General features: G+C 34.5%; 1 protein-coding gene across 11 annotated transcripts in view; it reads right to left on the bottom strand.

Annotated features, from left to right (window-relative positions):
• The window catches only part of slo (calcium-activated potassium channel slo), a 93320-nt gene that overhangs the window by 41595 nt on the left and 29594 nt on the right, over positions 1 to 22131 (bottom strand). For 6 of the 11 annotated variants that reach the window (XM_067356700.1, XM_012375691.2, XM_067356695.1 and 3 more), the window contains exons 2-6: positions 17465 to 17526; positions 17067 to 17163; positions 16422 to 16685; positions 15511 to 15678; positions 8213 to 8304 (exon numbers count right to left, since the gene is read on the bottom strand). In XM_067356700.1, coding sequence (XP_067212801.1) covers positions 8213 to 8304; positions 15511 to 15678; positions 16422 to 16685; positions 17067 to 17163; positions 17465 to 17526 — 683 coding nt within the window. The remainder of the gene's footprint in view (positions 1 to 8212; positions 8305 to 15510; positions 15679 to 16421; positions 16686 to 17066; positions 17164 to 17464; positions 17527 to 22131) is intronic. The other 5 variants (XM_067356692.1, XM_012375598.2, XM_067356693.1 and 2 more) reach the window with 1 other exon arrangement.

Below are 22131 nucleotides of genomic sequence, written 5' to 3'. Positions count from 1 at the left end.
AGACATGATATTTCGCTCCATATTAACGCTTCCATTTTATTACCTGATATTAATTGCATTACTATTAAATAATAGTAGCAACAATAATAATAATATTATTTGCCGAACAAAGAGAACAATCTAATCGCGAGAAGCGGTGCGTCTGCGGCAACGAAATCTGTGAGCGCGTAATTTGCGTTTTATGCTTCATTGCGAATTTAATTCAACTCATGAACGACGCTTTTGCCAAAATAATTTCGCGTTTTGTGCAGTGTTTCTTGACTAGTGTCGATCTACGCGTACTGTACTGTGCTACTCTCATTTTCGCGATTTTGTGGCCACATGTGGTGATGCACGTAGTGTTAACGGTATAATTGCGATTGAGGCTGTGATGTTCCGGCCGAGTGCATCCCTTTCGTCGATCGCCACGTGTCCACGTGCATTATATGCGTATACGCATATATAACACGCGGGACGTTCGCGATTGCCCATATATTTCCCCCGTACGCGCCTGCACATGTCGCGAATACGTTATCCGCGTGTCGTATGGAACGATGTGAGGTATGCTCGATGTGAGCCAAAGCTAAACTACCTGTGTGCCCCAACAGTGGGATCGTGAGTCGGCGTTTCACGGCGAACGACGGGAAGACGGACGTAGATCCGATCAATTTTTCATTCTCGCGCCTCGGTCAAAAGGTCATAGACGCTCCACTCGACTCTGTGTGCTCGATATTTTCATAATATTACCAGTCAAAATCCGCTTTTTCGAAGGAGATGATGTGCTTTAATATCAAATCTATCGATGGATACTCATTATTCCATTGAATAAATTAGATTAAATCCAAAAATATTGAATTTTGCAAAATTGAATATTTGAATACTTTAAAACTAGAAATAAATTTCAATTTTTTAATTTCTTTTTTCTATTTCTTACTATTGTTTTTTTATTATTAACAAACATTGTATTCTTTACTTTAGTCAATTACGGGATAATTCCGTACGATTATTTACTATATACAATTCTCAAGGAAATATTTTGATTGAATATTTCGATTGATTTTTCGTAATGCAAACCGTCTTTGCCGCGTTACATCGCTTCGCGTCGTATGTGAATACAGCGTCGTGTGTCGCAATCAGACGTGCAATTTCTACTGATAAACCCCTAAAGAGCGGTCGTATGTGCCTACGTCTGCACCCTGCTACTGCTGCGCTATTTCAAATGCCAAGAATCATGTATGTCAAGCTAAGAGAAAAGTCGCGACTGAACCGGAGACGACCGTCCTTCTCGCTCGCGCGTCGAACGAGAAAGAGTTGTTCTCTCTCTCTAAAGGCCATTCCGCACTGAGGGGGGGAGGAAGGGTCGATCGCCTTTCGACAGTTCTACTGACTAACCAGAACACTATCGCATGCCACGAAGAAACTCAATCTGGAAGAGAGAGTGGAATAAATAGATAGATAGGTGGAGAAATAGATAGACAGAGAGAGAGAGAGAGAGAGAGAGAGAGAGGAAGAACGAGATAGAGAGAGTAATAAAGAGAGAGAGAAAGAGAGAGAAAGAGAGCGAGAGAGAGAGAGAGTGGGGGGGGAGAGAGAGAGAAAGAATAGAGAAGTATCCATGGTTTGTTGGCACTCTCTTTGGAGACAAATTTGTTCGAGCATGATTGAATTTTCTTCGCTCATGAGAAAAATAGTATTTCTTCTCTTGACCTAATGTCACACAGACGATTTATTTTGAAGATATTGAATGCAAGATCTTAAGATGGGCGTGCCCATCAACTCATCAATAAGTATCAGCATTATCTGCAACTTGCTGCTTGAGCTCGCGGCTGTTTCCGTCCTTTTTTATCATTCGGCATCTATGATAAATTGTTGGAAGATCTGTGACGTAATCAACGGTACGCGATGTTGCATAAAAATATCTTCCTTGCATCCCTTAAAAGATGACTCACTCCAAATAGTGCGAACAAACGTTTTGCTTGTTTATCGGACAAATATTATTAAATATTGTTGCATTATAATTATCTAAATAGATATTTTTCTAACAAAAGTATTCTTTTTCTTTTTTTGGAAAACGTTAAAGTATTTTCAGGAAAAGAAACGATTTTTTTTTTAACAAAAGTCAAAAGGCAGCGTAATGATAAACGCTGCGGGTAAACGAAATATTTTATATATTCACTGCACAAACTTTTATCATCGGGAATAGTTTTCTGAATGAAGCGTTGTGTAAAATTACCGCGTTTATACGAAAGCACTCTCTGTTTCAGTGGTTTTACTACTGTGTTACGATGCTTACAGAATATAAAACGAAAAAGTAAAGTGGAAGAGATACAGGTTTCTAAATCCTCTTTCTAAAGTAATTTGCGTATGCTATGCTAATCACCTTTCACAGACAAAACACTAGAATTGCCTGCATTGACTTGTAACTCGAGCATTTTATATGGTCATATATAGTTGTCGTATATTAATAACATTAACATCATCCACGCGTGCACAGAAAGGGTGACGTTTTATTGTATTTCACATTCATCATTAATATTATTCGCATAATGCAGTATCCGTGTAATGGGAAAATAAATAAAATGGCACGACCGTGTCTGTGAGCGTCCGCTAGCTAATCTACACGGTAACTAGATTACCCGTGTACATTATGCACGCGATGTAAGTCAACTTTCCGCACTCAAGTAACCAACCTACCTCTAATCTCGTTATAACAGAAAGTAAACTGATGCGCCCGATGTGAAAAATATGTACATATCGTTAAACATAGGGCGCCATAGCGGAGAGAAAACAGTATGTAGTGTAAAAGTAAGATAACTATTTGTAATAATACGTGATATCCTCATATCTGCCCCGAAATATCCAGAACGAAATACTCTTTGACAAAAGGAATGCGAGGAGTACGAGCTACTTTCTGTGACCGTGCGATAAGGCAGTCATATATTTATATATAATATATTACAATGTATATGAATATGTATAGATATGTATATATATATATATATATATATGTGTAGAGAGAAAGAGAGAGAGAAGGAAAGAGAGATGCAACACAATAATATATTCGTCTCATCTACTATAATGTGTATAAACGTGTATGTATATATAATAAGAAAAACTCGTGTGTTTCTCTTTCCACAAAAGTCCAAGCATATCAGCACGTATTACCAAGATATTTGCTAACTGGTAAAAAAGGTGGATAAGAAAAGCGGTGAGAATTATCAGCGTAGGGTAAGGCAAGGTGATTAGAAATAGGAGGCGGTGTGGCTCGAGAAATCCGAAATACCATTTCTCTAAGAATCACGGATTCGTGATGGTAATGTGGGCCGAGGGGGGCAAGGAGGGGACATAATCACTAATCGGAGATTAAATTCATCGCGGGTAGCGAAAGTGGTCACATCGAATACATTCGTAAGTTCGAAAAGACGGTTTTCATTTCTTTTTTCTTTCATTAAAAAGCTTATATACCACGTGCAACGATTGTTCTTACCTCGCTTTTGTCTCACGATAAAGTTGGATACTTTCACACGTGAGAAACAATGTTGCTACAATTCGTGTTCGCTGCCGAAGTGAAACTCGTGTCCGAAAAGTCGCAAGTTCAGTTTCAGAACTAGGCTGCACACGCGAACGACGGCGCACTCGTTAAAATACTTCATTATTCCGGATACCATGTTTATCTAACTTTCCGTCCGCCTTTTCCCCGCTGCGCCAAACTTCTTCGCTTATGCGGCAGCGAAATGCAAGAGGCGAAGACGCGCAAAACACATCAATCGTGCTCGCGGCGTCTCCGGCAATAAAAAAATCTATCTCGCAATTGTTGTTTTCTCGTCGTCTCCCTTAATTAAAGAGCTCTACTATTTACGAAACCAATTGTGAAAACTTGTCTTGTCCTCAACGAGAAAATATTTTCTCGTTGAGGATCGATCAAAATTATGATCACCGAGCGAGTGAGACAATGTCGAAAGTACGAAAAAGTCACGATGAACGTTGCATGACGAGACCACTTCGCTATCCAGGGTGACTTCACTACTTCTCGTATCTATGTGACTACCGGGACAACATAAGGCGAGAGGGGGTGAGGGCTAGTTTCAAGGGTTGTTTTATGGCTGGCTTCCACGTAGGTGGATTTTTTCTGGGATACCTGCGTCCACGCTCGCGGCTGTACTGGCCACCGTACTTGCTGCGATTCGCGGCGAGCTCCGTGATCTCTGGGATCCAGCTGGCGAACACCGCCTACACACCCACAATCATCCGTTGCCGTCAGAACAGACCCCTAACCTGAATCTTTTGGTGTTTGTTTTTTAAATTTTCTTTCTTTTCGTGCTTTTGCTTCCATTTCGGTTTCGCTACGTCTTGATCGCTTGTTACAAGATATAATAAAGAGCCATAAATTGCCAAGATAAAGATGATAAGTACGATTGAAAGGCGGATCAAATCATACTACAATGTTCTTTTAAAGCATATGTGTTTTGCACGATGGAATTAATGTGTACTTTTTTCATAGTGATAGTGTGAATAATTTCAAATATAGAATGGATCAAATGCTGATCGTAATGTCTATAAACATTTTTCGATAGCAGATTTGAAATTATCTTAACACACTGTAAAACATAATAACATTTTTAAACAACAAAATGCATTGAAGTAATTGTCGCAATCAATCTATTGTCTAAATTGATTTTTTTTCTTAATTTTATAACATTTTAACTGTATATAGATGTTAATCAAAATGATATCTAAACATTGTGTAATTATGAAAAGATTGATACTATCTTAAAGTTAAGATATGTATACTTGTAAACAGCACATTTAAAAATTATAAAAATGTTTTATGGTATATGGTATAATATAATTTTTAAATAAAAACAGAATGAAATTTTTTATACGCTTGACATGTGAAAAGAAGCGATAAAAATTGTGTAATAGCTGTGTATTTTGTATAGCTGATTTGTTTGTGTGTCAATGATGTGCTAATGGATTAAACTAAAAGTTTAATATTTCGGAGAATCAAAACATTCGTAAAACATTTTTTAAATGTTACTAAATATTTTGACATATTTTTATTTGTTTCAGTTTTTAAAATGTTTAGACATAATTTTTTATTAATTTTCGGGAATTTGCAAAATCTTTTTCAATGTTAAGACTAAGTTCTTAGTTTAAGCAATTCTTGTTAGTGTTTTTCTTCATAGTTATAAAAATTTTTAAATCTTACGAGATTTTTTATTTTAAAAGGCAAATTTTGCGGAATATCAGTACGTCGCAACGAATTTATTGTTGAAGGAAAATACGATAAATACTCAGTAGAATGTGCATAATAACACAATAAACCCCTAACTTCCGTACTTTGTCGTCTTTCACGCCTCATGTACACTGCATCCTTAATTTGCCTGAAATTATTAATTCTTGCCAAGAGAAGTACGACTTAATTCGCAGAACTTTTGTTAAATGCGATGCATTCTTCGTGCACCTTCAAGGTGTTGCATTTCGAACTAATTTTGTTTAAGCGAATAAAATGAAGAAAGTAGAATTATAAATCAGCTAAGCTGCGATTCCCTACGCGAGAAATTGATAAATTAATAAAATCGAGTATAACCGTGCCAGTATGCTAACGCCCATGAGATGTTAGATCGTATTGTAATGAAATTGCGTGTTAGCACGATGCAAATTGTGCATATTGTTAGATTAATGGTGCACAGCGACATCATAACATGTCAAAGAAATCAAGTACTTCATAATGTCAAGAGCAATCGACTCGTCTCTATATTCTTATGAAATGATGCGAATTAAGTTGATCGTTTCATAACACAGTGCCGTTAGTTCCTCGTTCTACAAATTGCTATTCGCGTCAGTGATTCTTGATTCTGTTCATCAGTACTAATCGACCTCAATTATCATCCCTATTTCTTGTTATTAGAGACAGAAAAACATGTGCCGTCATCTTACATCATCTTGTCGCTCAGTGTCATAAAAATCAATTGAATAGCATGCAAGTGCTATTACAGCGTATGATGCCGGCAATTTTCAATTATCACAATCGTTTTAAATTTCATTATTCTTAGAATGTGGGAGCGAAAGAATGTTGCTTTATAAATTAGAGGGCTAATATTCCTTTTTTGAGGACAAATTGGAAAGATAAATAAAAAAGCTAGGATTTTTATCGTATATAGTGCGCTTCAAAATTGCGTATTGCAATGTGATTAGGTGTATACGCATTATGTAGTGTATTTTTTGTGTAAAATAAATAGTCAAATCATGCAAGACGATTTACGCTTAATCAGATAAAATGATAATTTTAAATGATTTTTGCGCAATATAATAAATTATTTATTATTAAAATATGTTCCAATCATTTTACATGATTTGATTTCAAGATATATTAATATTGTATTAATAATTTGAAAATTAAAATGTATCAAGTTGACGCTTCATCTTAACTTGATGCAGTATAATAAATAATATTGTATTTTTGTATATGTTCATATATTAAAGGTAGCAGACTAAAGTGGCAAACCATGTAACGTGTGATAAAAAAATATGCTTTTATATATATAATGTTGAATTTAGTGGAGAAAAAATTTGATGGAATTAATAAAAAGAGCTATTTAATTAATCACTGATATAAAACTGATTATAACTTTTTCAACCATTTTCAAAAAGATGGTGAGAAAGATGGATCTAAAGATATTTGAAAAATATCGTCAAATCCGAGTTACCATCAAATTCTTTCTGCTTGCATTATTTTATGATTGATAATATTATCTTATGTATTATATGTATGTGTTGTTATGGATGCGGATGCTTGTTGCTTCGTGCTGTAGAAATGGAACGATAATCGGTATAAAAACCATTCCGATCGATAATACAAAGTACATGCATAAGATAAACTTACTAAGCACAGCTGCTTCTCTTATCATTTTGGATTTACACGCATTCTTCGCCATTGGACACATTTTTTTCTTAAACACGGCATCACACGGTGAAAGGTCATTCGATTTATCAGAACATACATAATTATCGTTAATAAAAATCGATTATCGTTTCTTGAAAAATTCTTATAAAGACAATATTAATTTAGTAATACATACAGAACAATTGACACGAACGTATAAAGAAAGTGTTGTATAATATAACAGAACGAGCGAGCGAGTTATAAGATAATGTTGGAATTTGTTAATGATGCGCAAAAAGTGTATCGATATACGGCGCAATTGTGTTTTATCGGCTTTAAATCGAGATGACTAGTTGAACAGATACCTGAAAGTATGTATTTCTAGTCGCCGCACATGGTTGAGCATTTATCTGGTTATGGAAGGCTCTACTTAACGTATGATAATAATAAAATCGATCGCGCTTATTTTATGACTTAGCCGTTGCTTCCTTTGAACCGAGAAAAGATGGAATTTGTTGCGTTTCTTGTTCGTTTTTTTGCGTAGAATAGAATTAATAAAAATATTTAATTTAATTAGAATAAATATTCAATGCTACGCTATTAAAATACATTGCCATTTGCTTACATTACTATCGTTTGCTTTTACTGTGCATTCGGTTTTCAAATAGAAAATAATAAAAGTAAATAAAAAATACATTCATAAATCCCCATCCATACACTTTAATTACATTTTCCATTACGCAAAAATAAACTAATGTCGTTACATTGATTCTTGTTTGTTATACGAAGTAGTTGGATATCGGGGTTTTGGGTTTCGAACATTTCCATCTTTTTTGGAACACCACTCGCTCGTGTCGATCATAAAACTCTTTCCTTCTCGCTTTATTGGACCTTTCACCGTGGACGAGAGCCGTTTGATTCATTGGAAAACGAAAGGGAACGTCAACGATTATACCACACACGGTCGTTATACGAGTCAACCCTACACTTCCGACTGCTGTAAATTTTCGTACATTCATCACCGGTCCTCGAGCTCTTGACGTTCTGTATTAATGTAAAATGGATGACTGAACGATGATGAACGTCACCGCGGCGGCAGATACGTGTACGAGTGTATAAGCGCAAGTTGCGCATCGTATGTATGTGTGTGTGTGTGTGTGTGCGTGTGTGTATGTTATGTATCTTCATATGTGGACATGTGTCCGCGAATGTGTGTATTGCGCGCGTACGTTCATTAACTTTTTCTTACGAATAAGTATAAGTATATACATATACATACTGGAAGGAGAGTAAAATTAATAGACAAAAGAGATAGAGGATTGTAGGATTGTAATTTGATAGTAATACCTCTTTCCATGCTCCCGCTTGTACTCGCCGCTGTACTTGGACCTACTGCCTACGAGCTCTATTATCTCGGGTATGCTACTAGCAAAAATTGCCTGCAAATAGAAACCATAACTGGAAAACACTATGCGACTACGAATCGTTGAAAAAAAAAAAAAAACTGGGTCACCTATATATGCTTGCGTCTAGCAGCAGTGCTTCCGCATCGTATTGGCATAAGTAAGGTGCGTGTCTCATATCAGAAAACATGGGGGTTGAATATGGAGGGGAAAACAGAGGGGAAATGCGACTGAGGGATATTAATCTATGCTTTATGTTTCGTGTTCAGGTGTGCTTGTTGATGTGAAAACCGTAATGCTTCTAGATACATATATCGATAGGTGACATATTCTGGATCAATGCATGAAGAGTAAAACATATAGTGTAAAGAAAACTTCGCCGTTTATCATATCAGCGAAATCTATTGATATTCATTTCCTAACAGCAATAAACCGACTCTGCTCTTCTTCTACAATATTATACTTGCAAAATATTAAATAAAAAATTAGAATTATATGCAAAACTGTATTATATAACATATGTTTTACAAAGTTAAATAATTCTGTAAAAATGTTAATTAATTTAATATAATCTCGATTATTTTTTACACTTGTAAAATAATTTCTGCTAGAGTCGTTTCTGGAAAATAAATTAAAATGCGTGATATTACATGTCGTGATGATAATAATTATGTTTCACAGCATTTCAATATGTGAAAGTCATGTAAAAGAGATCAAAATCGATTTTAAGCCACGTTCAAAAATCAGAGTAAAATATTTTATATTATAATATTATATTTTGTGCCTTAAATTTCATTATTATTATATATTGTACATCGGTATACTTACACCACGAAGATGTTTGTTGTAACCATACAGAATCTGGTGTGTATGTTTCAAATTTATGTGTGCAGTAATATTTAAAAAAGCATGTAAGCATAAGTAAAAGTAGTACAGTAAGCAGGAAAAAAATGATAAATAGCAATTATGAAAAACAGCAGAGATATATTTTCAACATTAAAATTAATATTTTTAAAACTTCATTGAATCGACGCATTTTTAATATAATTTTATAATTTGTTGATCAATGACGACATAGCCAACATAGCCATATCTCGTAGGATCAATATTTTTATTTTATTATACCTATTTATTATATCTAAAACTCGTCTCAAACTTTTAGTAAAATTTAATAATACTTATTACGAAAAATCTGACAAAATAAGGATAAATTAAATATCAATTTTACATAATTCTGCTGTTTTTAGATATATAGAGTGAATATTATGTAAAATATAAGTAAAGTAGGATATAAGTGAATATAACTTATAATTGGCAATTAAAAAGCAGAGGTGAAAAAGATGCAAGCCACTCTTTTGAGTGAACGAGAGCAGAATGGAAACTTTACTAATCGATTGTGTTTCGTGCATTTGTAAAGTGAAGGAAGCGCTACCATGTAAATTATCTATAGATGCTATGAGAAAGATACAACCCATTGTGAACAATCGACGAAATCGTGTCATGTTACTTGCCACGTAATTTTGTCATTAATTATGAACGCCAAAAGTGATTCGCGACTGGGCATTTGTCGCAAGTATTATAGATACTAGGCAACTAAAGACACTGCGATCAATGAAATTATCATAAGAGACAGAATAGTGAGAAAAAGGTGTCGACACTTTGCGCTCGACATAATGTACGCTCTCAAGAAACAGCCAGGAATAGATATCCTGTAAAGTAGCATGGCGAAGCAGCGAATTGTACGACCGCGATAATTTCTCCGAGTAATAAGTACGCGACGAAGTGAGAATTCACGTACCCAGAATTCAGAACTGTAGCTATGTCTTGTGAAAATCACGTATTCTGGAACTTAATAAGATATTAATTAACAATCCCAGGAATTGTAACAGATAATATTGGGAACATTTGAAATTATAAAGAATTTTTATAAGAAAAACTTAACTTGCAATTCCAGGATTTGTAAATAAAACGAATTTGCAAACCTATGGTTTGTAACCGAATGGCTTTCACGGGCATTCATAAGCATCACTATAATACAAACAATGTTAATAAATTAACTTGCAAACTCAAAATTTACAAGCAAAATTCTATATATGAATATTTAAATACATTACTTTATGGTATCTCATCTCTAGTTATATAAATTATACTGAACGGCAAATTAGAATATATGTCATTCATGATTATTCTCTGTTATATATAATTAAATTACATACATTAAATTCAAAATTTATAAAAGAATTTAATAAAATTAATTAATAAATGCACACACACGATATAATTGATTTCATTAGTACTTTTTCACGATGACAAAGTAATCGTTTAGCAATATATATTATAAAATATTATTTGAAGTTGATAAAATTATTAATTATTCGTAAAGCTAATATTAAATGGACATACATATGTATATATCATTAAAATACTTCTTTTATAATTGTAAAAGAGTTTAAAAATTCACTTTTGTTTCACTTTTTGATACTGAACTTAATGATGTAAGAGTCTAACATTCCTCAAGTTTGTTTAAATTTGTTTAATTTACACCGTTGTCTAATTTAAAATTTACTACGTTGTCTACAAAATATATCTACTGAATTCGGTTAAAAGCGGTTCTTTCGCCCGCCATTATACAGAGAGATACATTATGTATTTTCAAATGAGTGCCAAAGCGCTTTTTGAAAGTGTTCCAAAGAACCTCCTCTTTAAATGTTACGAGGACATAATTTTTCACTCCCGAGTGAACGTAGCTAATTGAAAGGCTCTAACGATTCGGTTACAAACCTCTTGGTGCGACATACAAAAGTATAATGAGCATAACATACCATACGTTTTCCAGCACACTAGGTATCTCCGATAATTGGTATACAAATTTAACAGATAATCTATAGAAATACAATAACTTATATATCCAGATATAAAATGCATAAAATTTATATCGAAGTAATATCGCTGTAATATTCTAGATCAAGAACAAAATCTCTGCATTAAATTTATCGACAATATAAAAAATCTATGTTCTGTATAATTTAAAATGTTCGATGGAAAGAAGACTTAATCTCTATTCCATCGACGTTCCATGAAAACAATTCAACTCAATTTTTTCATTTCCGATAGTCTGAAACTTGCCAATTTGAGGAAAACTCTTGAAGTTAATCACGCGAATACTTCATCTTGAGAACTGTTCTCTAACAAAGTTTACAACGCGTTAAGATCGGTGGAGAGACAAAATGGCATCTCCTGTCCCGTAATACAATAAAACTATATTACTTGTAGCTTTCGCTGTTTATCGATTGCGGTAGGGAAAGGGAAGTGAATGTCGTAGTAATGCGAAGCGGACTAAGTTGCTTCGGCTACGTTTTGTAATTATTGTCGCGTTCGAAATTCTCTACTGAACGTACCGCGTCACTACAGCCGACAATTCGGAAAATAAAATTCAAGCGACTAGAACAATGTCTTTTTTTTTTTTTTTTTTTGCCGTAAGATGAGCAGCGTATCAGCATCGCAGAAAATACATATACAGATAGAATGGACAGTCAAGGATCAAGCGCGTACAGATACCAACATTTTATCGAAGCCATCGGGCTTTGTGCCCTTTAAGGAGAACACGATATAAAGTTGATATAAAAAGATTTACATGATAATAATGAGAACCTCGAATCTCTGGCCACGGATAAGTAGATCAACAAATCAATCGTGCAATTATCTACGAATCTTTTTACCTTTCGCTTTTATTATTCTCAAATTTCATATAATATTTCTTTAACCAAATGTTACTACAAGAATATGTAAGTGAGAATTAGACAATATACTCGACTTTCTAAATAATTCTTTTTTGTAAATGAATTGTCTATGTGTTTTCTTTTTCCGTAAGTTTCAGTACTTAATGTAGAATGGAATTTACGGAATTCCATCGCTTCAAGAGTTTCGAGGATCTTTTATTAGTAAAAGTTCTTTCGGTACTCGTTAACATTATGAAAAAAAAAATTCGCAGCATATATCGCAGCATTCGCATGACAAGCCGAATCGATCGTACCCGAATAATCGATTCGTCGCATTGTTAGCTACAAGTGATTTTTCGATCGAAGAGAAAAGATAGACAGTGGCTGTAGCAAAACTCGTAGAACCAATTTAAGCCGTAAGAAAGAGAGAGAAAGATGGAGAGAGAGAAAGAGAAAGAGAGAGAGAGAGAGAGAGAGAGAGAGAAAGAGGGAGAGAGAGAGAGAGAGAGAGAGAGAGAGAGAGAGAGAGAGAGAGAGAGAGAGAGAGAGAGAGAGAGAGAGAGAGAGAGAAAGAGAAAGAGAGAGAGAAAGAGGAAGAGTAAAATATGCTTTCAGTAGTTATAACGTGTCGTACAAATATGTATGACCACACAATTACTTTTTTCACTATTTTCGCGTGACACCAGAATCGAGAGGCTCGACCGCTTGCAATTGTAATCAATTCAGAAAAAAACACGCGGTTTAATATAAGCAAGATGTTTTTACATAAAATGCCTCATCAATTTTCAAAATTATTCATTTACTAATTATTAATTATTTAAACTATTTATTATAATGATTTAGTTATTAATTGTACGTCAATTAGAGATATCTTATTAAACATTTTATAATCAAATTCAAATTTTTACATCATAAACGCGGTTAACATTGGAATGTTTAAAAATAATTATTCTAATATAGACAATTTTTATTTTATATCGGTATTATATATTTTGCAATCTTATTTTATCAAGTTGCGAAAACAGATTGTATTCAAGTAACTCCGTATCTTGGATTGAAGTTCTCATAAGACGCGGTCAAGAATACGAAGAAGTTTGAAATATAATTCTGACGTACACAAATTTTTATTAATTTGAAAGACGTTTAAAACGCAATTTCTGAGCATTCTGATAATTTACATCACAAGAACAAAATTGTTTTCCTTTACAATTATAAAATGAGGCATGTAAGTACAAAAATTACGAAAATTGCTTTTGAAAAATCTGTTGTGAATTTTATATGCCGAGAATTTACTTCTAATGATTCTCTTAAGGCTCTTTCGACAATTCACAGTACTTTAAGAAGTTTTTTTTTGAGAAAATTCAAATCTAAAGCTACAGAGAATTAAATATAATATCAGAGATAAAAAGATTTTGTTATTTGAAACTGGTTGCAAATTGCTAGAGAAAAAACATTGATGGTTAGGTAGTGCAATTATACTTGTATTATCAGTCTCTGAGATTTTTTGTTTGACTGAACGTATATTATACTGTGTGGTATAATTTCTCTCTTGTTGCAACGATATGAAGTATCACGACGGTATCCGACAGATATAATACATGATATATTATAAAGATTTAGGCATAAAGCAGATATGCCTAAAGGTAGCCAGTATTTTTGTTATCTTGTCTCTTTTGTCGTCATAGCTAAGATTGGAACCAGTACAGTTCTACTGCTTCGCATGATAATGGGAATTTTCTCGATATTTCCGACGTATATGCAAATTACAGGAAGTAAGGAGCACGTTTTAGATAGGTTTCAAACAATGTATGAGAAAAGGAGTGAAGCTGCCTGATGATTTAAGTTAGTCTCTTTACGTTCGTCGTCACATCACGATAAAGGCTTAGTTCGCAAATTTTTGTATTAGCTTTTTCGGCACATTGATGAAATATATCTAATTAGACGACTGCTTGATCTCAAAAACAAGATACGCGATCATATGTGTGTGTTTTCTTTTCTATATTATATTTAAAGTATACGTAATAATTATTTTATAAAAAGTAAGAGAATTTAATTCTTCGCAAAACGATTTAAGCCTTTATGCGGGAAGAAACCAATTCTGTATCAATTCACAAATTCACGTATGTCGAATGTACTGTACTTTCAGAGTATGCTCACTCCGGCTCGATAAGATCAATGATATCTATGGATATTCTATTATATGAGCTGCGGACAAACATTAGCTTGGGCGCAGTTCTAATGGACGTTTGAACGGCGATGCTCACGTTTTAAAGGACGGAAAAGTGCGACGCATTTCCCGAGAAAACTCCGAGAACGAGCTGTTATCCCCGAGGAAGTCAACCGTGTACGTAGGGTTCACGCGAACGATCGATGAGCTGCTTACGCATACGCATCATGGAATACGGGCGGTAATATGCGCATCGGCGTTCAAACGAATCGATCAATTCGATATAACGAACAACACGGTTCTCCGCTATTGATATCTGTCCCAAAAAAGCCATTTCTCGCATAAATAAAAGCATTATTTCACAAGATAGACACATTTTTCTTTGTTACAAAATATAAAGCTAGAGAAGAAACTTCTATAAAATAAGGTGAATATTATTGAGAATCATTTTCTCGGCGCTTTTCGAGACGCAGACGAGATCAACGGACGGAGAACACACTGTATATTCGAAATATTCACCGTCTCGCGACTTGAGGGACACGTAAATCTCAGACCGTCGCTCGTCTCGCCAATCGTTCCGCTCTGATGTACGAGCCTTGGCAAAACCGACGAGCTGACGGCTTTAGTTTGGCGAACTTGAGCTATGCGAAGCGCCGAATAACAAACGGAATCCGCGGCAATACTTTGAGATTTTTCGGGATAAGAGAAAAGAATATACGATATCGCGGCGAACAGTCGACAGAAAGACAAATCAAGCAAAAAACTTCCAATGTCTCTGAACAGATACAAGGTCAATAGAAAGTAAAAGAAGACAAAAAAGATCTTGTGTCAGTACAAAAAAGTTGTAGAAGTTTTAGACTTGCGCTTCTTTTGTCTTTGTGTTGTGCACTTGATCAATTCAGTGAGAAAAGTAAAGAACGAGTAAAAAACTTTTTTATACGTTTCGCAAAGCTCGTACGCGTATTTTTCGTAAACGGTAAAATCCATAAAAAATGCAGCAAACGACATTTTTATGAAAATATTATATGGATTAACGGATATTTAATTGTTAATTTTTTGATATTATTTTACATTCTGCATTATTTAAATCTATTTAATTTTTACTATTATTAAATGGAACACGTAGCAAACACTTAATTATAGATTTCCAAAAAAATGTCTCACTTTATCATAAAAATGCTACTGCATCCTTTTATGGCGCAGGATGTAGAAATCCATTAATGCGCGTAAAATAGGAACATGTTCTTGATAATCGCGTCGTTCGAGAGATATTGCGCGCGGAACCAAGAGGTTCCTTAACCGACGTCAAAGTAATTCGAGATTACGCGTGAAGAATATAAGTAAAGGATAACTTACCAAACCGACGAGTAGAAAAAATACTAGGAATGTGCGGCCGAGAACCGTCTGGCAGAAAACGTCGCCATATCCTACCGTGGACATCGTTACGATCAGAAAGTACACGCAGGTCCAGTACGAAAGCTGTTGTGGGTTCTTGAACTCGAAAGGGTCCCCTGAGTTTTCAAGCTGCGGGCACGACGTTATTACATTCAGGACTGCGTATCCCGCAGTGTCAAGAGTGAAATTGCGGTTTATATTGGTCGGTCATAACCATAAGCTTTTACTACTGCACAATGGTATAAACGTGGAACGAGAAACATACTCGTATTTCAGAATCTTAGATTTCTGCATGTACAATGTCTTGAAAAATGTGAGAATAATAAAAGGAAATAAAATGTTAAATTAAATTCTCTTAATTGAAAAATTAAATATTAATAGGGATTGAATAAAAAAGATTGGATCACAATATAGCTGTCTGATCGTTGTTTAATAATTTTTTATGACACATGTACTATCTGTATTATATATTCTTAAAATTAATTTTTACTAAAACCTTAATTTCTTTATAACAACAATAATAATCTTTAATTAATCTAAATAATTCTTTTTAATTTAAATTTATTTAAAAAATTACTAATTCTTTCATTTTTCTGACATGTGCATTGATCACAAAATACGCGCTTGAACTACGCTTTATATGTGTGAATTATTATTAATTATATAAAAAAGAATATTTTATATAAAGAGAGTAAAAAATATTTTGATTGAGTCCATTTTTATCTAAATTGTGCTAATTTTATAATAAAATTAGAGGAGACTGCCATCTCTGGGATTAATGAATCAAAATCCAAAATAATTGGCACAAGATTTATGTGTAGTGTGTACACTGTTATTTAAATGTAATACAAAGAGACGTCCAATTATCTTACCAAATGAATGATGCCAGCAGCGGTCAACCAGACGGAGATGAAGATGGATACGAGTTGGGCGAGACGAATAGAACTCGATGTCTTTAGAATGTTTAGGTACTGGAGGATGTCAGGGACCGTCATCAGTCGTAGGGCTCGGAGGAACCTCAGTCCGATCCACGTCCGATCGAGATATATCGACACGAAGGACGGTGGTATCGTAAAATAATCCACAAACGAATACATCTCCAGCATGAACCACAGCTTGTCACTGGCGGCGATAAACTACAAGAATCGTAGATAGAAAACAAATTTAAATCGTATATTTAATTTTTAATTGTATATTTAACTTCTAATATATGTATGTTTTATTAAATATACATTTGAACAATTAATTAAACAAATATTATGATTTACGAGTTAAAAGCTTCAAATAATATTAGTTTATGTCTTTATGCAAGGAAATGTATTTATTTATAATATATTCTGAATTATTATTATGAAATTTTTATGGCTTTAATTTTTATGAAATTTATTATGAAAAGAATTTTATCAGAAGAAAAAATTAAATATACGTATTGTTGAATTTATGAATTACTGTTCTTTAATAATTTTAATATTAGCAGAAGGATTGATTACGACAAATGATGGAATAATCTTACTTACGCGTATAAAAAAGTAGACCATAAAAAATATATTGAAAGCTAAGTCTATCTGCTGAGTAATGTTGTTGCTCCACTTCTGGCAACGCTCCACCTCTTCGCTGTAACATAAAAGCATGAGATTACGGATGTTAGGTCAGCATCTCTTATGAACTTATGCGAAGGTCTCGGTCTTAAAAAAAAAAAAGCACTGAAAGAGCGACTAAAATAGCAATGATTAAACTAGTAATTACTCTCGCACTCTTAATTAAACCGCGGCAAAAGAAGACTGCAAACTATGATTCTACATGCTATTTCTAATACTGCGCAAAAAATATAGGAACGAAAAAATATTTTTGAATGTTTACAAGAAACTCGAAGGCCATGCACTGCATGTTGGATATACAAAGTCTTGTTACTCACCTGGAGGCATCGATGAAGTATATTATAAGCGATGCTATACTGAGAATGAAAACTAACACCACCTGAAACAAACAAAAAAATAAGCCATAAAACATATATTCGTGAATATCTTTTTTTTTATTTTTAATATATTATCCTATTTTAAGAAAAGCATATAAAATCAGTACTCGCATTTATTGCCACTTTTTCGCGACGCCGATGGATTATTTCGATGCGCGTTGTGCGTTACTTGACAGTTGCATACTTTGACAGTTCATATTTTGAGAAGATTAGTGCATATTTTTAAAATTATTTTTGTGTTTTATAGAAAATATCTAAAGTATCTTCTTAGATAGAGTTATAATATATATTTCTTCGTAATTAAAGAATGAATAGCGCGTGTGTAGCGCGCGCTTGTGTGTAGTTAGATATAAATAAAAATGTGGGCATTAAATCGTTTTTTATTGCATCCGCAATCGCCTTCGAAGAAATATAATCGCGTTTTCTCTGCTTCAAACAATCATGTTCATTTAAATTGCACGACACGTAGCGTTATTTGCCTACTAATCCATCAGTTTACTGTAAAGACGTTGTAAATGCGCTATAGTAAAATACAATAACACATTCATAACTCGTAACTCGAATAAGTATTTCCGTCGTTATCTTTATGAATATTTTCATTAATCCGCAATATCATTTTATTTCCGATACAGCACGCGCCAGCGTCATATGGCGAAGTCTGGTGTTAGCAAAGTCTGCGATAGTTGTCAGTAAATGTGAAGTAATGTTTATGACAAGAGCTAAAGCACGCTCCGCTCTACACACTGTGGTTACCAGCGAATTATTAACGATCGCTATAACGTCAAATTACCTTCATGCAACAGAGCAGCACGAGTTTAAAGTTGCGCAAATTCTCGCGGACAAACGCGCTAATGACCCGATTAAGTCCCTCGTTAAGCGACTGGTACTGATTACCACCGTCTCTCCAAAGACAAGCGGTTAATTAAACGGTATTAAAGGCAGGATGAATTGGTGCAGTTGGTAACGATTTGTTAACCTATCGATTATTTATTCGGAAGTATTTGCAGTATGAATTGTTGCGTTAAATAAAGCAACGGGATAATGCTTCGCGTGTGCATCGAAATATTGTTGCATGGAATAATTAAAATGCAATATTGTTGAATGACTTTACATGTAAAAAAATAAATATCCAAGTCTGGTCACGAGTAAATAGGAATTTCCACTTTGCAGTATTTTGTTGTTGTTTGGCGGGTGATAAAATGCAGATCGTGTTACCGGACTGAATCAGAGCATTCAGAATTTATCTCTCGCGCAAAATGTTTAAGTATGCATCGCCCAGGCGCGGAATTATGGGTTGCGCAGCTACACCTGTATAATCATTGTAAACAATGGCTAAGGCCAGCTCAATTATCGTATGCATGTAAGCACGCGATGCGTGCGCGCAACAAGAGATCAATAAGCGTCCATATACAGGATTGCAAGCCGTGAATCCATTAGCACTCTAGCGATCCTTATTGTTCTCACGTTGAAAGGATATCCAAAACGACAGCTCGATATTTGATATTTAACAATTCCATTACGAATTATTGACAAATTTCGTAAATGGATATAAAGATATATACGGATCTGTAATGTTTCATAAAAAAATTAATGATAATTTAGTCAAAAATAAAATATTGATTTATAATAATTATATATTTCACAATAATTACTATAGATACGATTTTGCAAATTTCTGATATATCGAATATTTGTTCACGATTTATTTAAAAGAAAATAGCGATGAATTTTTGCGTTATGTGGGACGATATTATTCATCCTACGAACGATTATCGGTATGTATATTTTATGGCGGCGTATTTCACCTATTCTATTTCCATATTAAATTCCTGGCCTTATCGACATGGAAGAATAAAATATTTATTACTTTCAGAAATATTTATTGTTTTCAGAAATTGTTTTTAAAAAGAAAAAGAAAATACAGTAAAAAGACATAACCAAATTAAATCAACATCTATAGAATCTCTTCAGAAATTTCTCAAAGGAAGACAATTTCCTAGTGGCGTTCCAGAGTTTAGCTTGTGTAATTTTCTCACTATCAGTCTACTTTACAACTACTTTGTACCATCTACCTTCCCGCAGCTGCCTTCTCGTGAATTTTCCTTTATAAATACGCTTAAAGGAACGAGAAGATATGCGTTGGTGTGAATTAAATACAAAGAGCAAAAAGAATAGAGGAGAGAAGGAAAGGAGGAAGAGAGAGAGAGAGAAAGGAGAAGAGAAATATAGGAGCAGCATACCAGCATGATATTCCTGACGCGTTGGTCTCATGAGAACGAACCCCTACACATAGTCACCGTGCGAAAATAGACTGTAGGTGCGGCCCTCAACAGAATGATGTAGAAGCGGGACAAGTGGTCATGAGAGAAGAACGAAGTGGCGAGATGAGCGGGCGAACAGCCGACTATAACGCCGAAGAGAATGCAATTATAGGAGGCATCGATCAAATAAAACTGAATGAAGAAGAGGAGGAGCGCCCGGATGGAAAGAGACAATGATCCCACGAGTCAATTTCGTGAATTCGGGTGCGATGCACGGACTCCGTCGATTTTCACATTTGTATTATTTTTAACCGGCTCGCTCGCCACTTCGAGACCACGTGGAGAACGGGCCGAGAGCCGAGTGCTCACGGCTTCCGTGTTAGTCGGCACAAGCGAGCTTTAAAGTTCAGGGTTATCGTGCGCTAAAGACCGTAATAAGAAGCCCGGCCGCCCCCCTGCGAGCCAACGAACTCCCGCATCATCGATTTAAGTCCTTATCAAACCTGTCGTGCCCCTAACGACCGTTACGGCAAATTGACTTGATAAACGGTCGCACACACGAAATTACTAGGCAGAGGTGTTTCCTGGAGAAACACGTGCCTGCCTTCGCCGCGAGCTGAACAATTCCCTAGGCGCCACATTAATAACTCGTTTGATATTCTACGAGATAATCGTTGTTATCGCATCGATTTTGACATTACACTCCTGAGAATATTTCATATCCTTTCTATAGTATTCTCGTTATCCAGAATAATAAAATAATCAATAATGTCCAAATAATTGTCGTAAATTAGTAAAAAGTAAAATATTTTTTTACATTACGCTTTAACAATCTAAATAAATGATCAAATTTTCTTTACTTTACTAATCACTTTTGATTTTTTTATGACGTGAAATTGTATACTGCTTATTAAATATGTACGATAAGTTACATTCTCTCTTTTGCTCTTTTTCTCTTGTTGCTACTAAAAATATACGTAATACCTCGTTGATAATCTCGATAATAATGTGTTTAATTAGCTGGAAAGCGAAACTTATTGATAATTCCAATGCATTTAAAGCGCGCAAATTTCTATGCAATTTCGAGCTGCTGAAGATAAATTACGCCCATTTTCAAATTATCGAAATGTAATATGAAATAATTAAACGAATGAATGAAAATTATAAAATGACGAGATGATAACACATTCAGTACACGCGCGCATAAAAAATGATCTAAATTTTTTAATAAAATATAATACAAAAGTTCTGCATTCATATTATAGTCCCATTATATATTTATAGCATCAGAGTTTGTAACAATTTTACGCTGATAAATACACAGATATTATAATGTGGCGTGTTCCAAAAAGAACCAAAGTGAAGTAGGACAAACGATTAATAGATTTCATGCATCGTCAATACTGCTATAGAATCTATTTTTAACCTACTGTACAAACAATTTTTATTACAGTACATACGTAATATCGATTTCTACAGAAAGTGTTACAGATGATAAATTAGATAAGTTACGAAAAGAGGAGGAGGAACTTTATTACGCACCGAAAATTACTATGAGTCATCCAGTGTCTACGGAAAAAAATCAATATAGGTATATAACAAAATAGTTTTGTGAAAAAGAGGAAACGACATAATTTAACATCCTGCGTAGAAAATAATTTTGCATCTCTCCGGCTGTAATAATAAAAAAAAAAATAATTGTGTGCTAATTTCATACGATTGTTAACAACAATATTTAATTTTACAACAACAATAATTTCTATTCTGAAAACAAATCGGGCATTTAAAATTTTACTTTATCTCTTAACATAAATATAATACAATTTTAAATTTAATCACCGCGACACAGAAGCTGAGAATCGCAAGGTTACATACGAGGTCCTTCTATTAAATCTTCGCTAAGTAAAAATCGATTTTAAATGTATTAGAGGTTTTGCTTGATATGCGATAAGTCTGAGATACTCTGTACGGGAAACTAAGTTACAGATCATCGATTTCGAACTTGATGAGCTAGTATAAACGGACACCGTATCGATCTCGCACACCGGATTTACGAGAAACTTTTATTATGTTTGCGCTGGGAGAGTATCTCGCTAGGCGGAAGATCCGTGGATAAGCGATGGCACCAAGAGCGGCCCGGTATAAAAATAGAGATCGTCATTACAGGCGATCTCTCTCTTTTTCTCTCACGTTATCGATAAGCGGGGAGAAGGACGTAGAAAAATTCAAGGCGGTCGCAGACGAAGTCGATGCGCCGCCAACCAGGTGGACGCACATAAAATGCTGGAACTTGTCGACCGGAGAGCTCGTGCAGGGTGGCCTATATGGTACACGTATACGTAGCAT

This window comes from Linepithema humile, chromosome 6, assembly GCF_040581485.1.
Source record: "Linepithema humile isolate Giens D197 chromosome 6, Lhum_UNIL_v1.0, whole genome shotgun sequence".
Taxonomy (NCBI): Eukaryota; Metazoa; Arthropoda; class Insecta; order Hymenoptera; family Formicidae; genus Linepithema; species Linepithema humile.
Note: the sequence above shows the minus strand (reverse complement) of the source record. Positions and strands in the feature narration are given on the sequence as shown.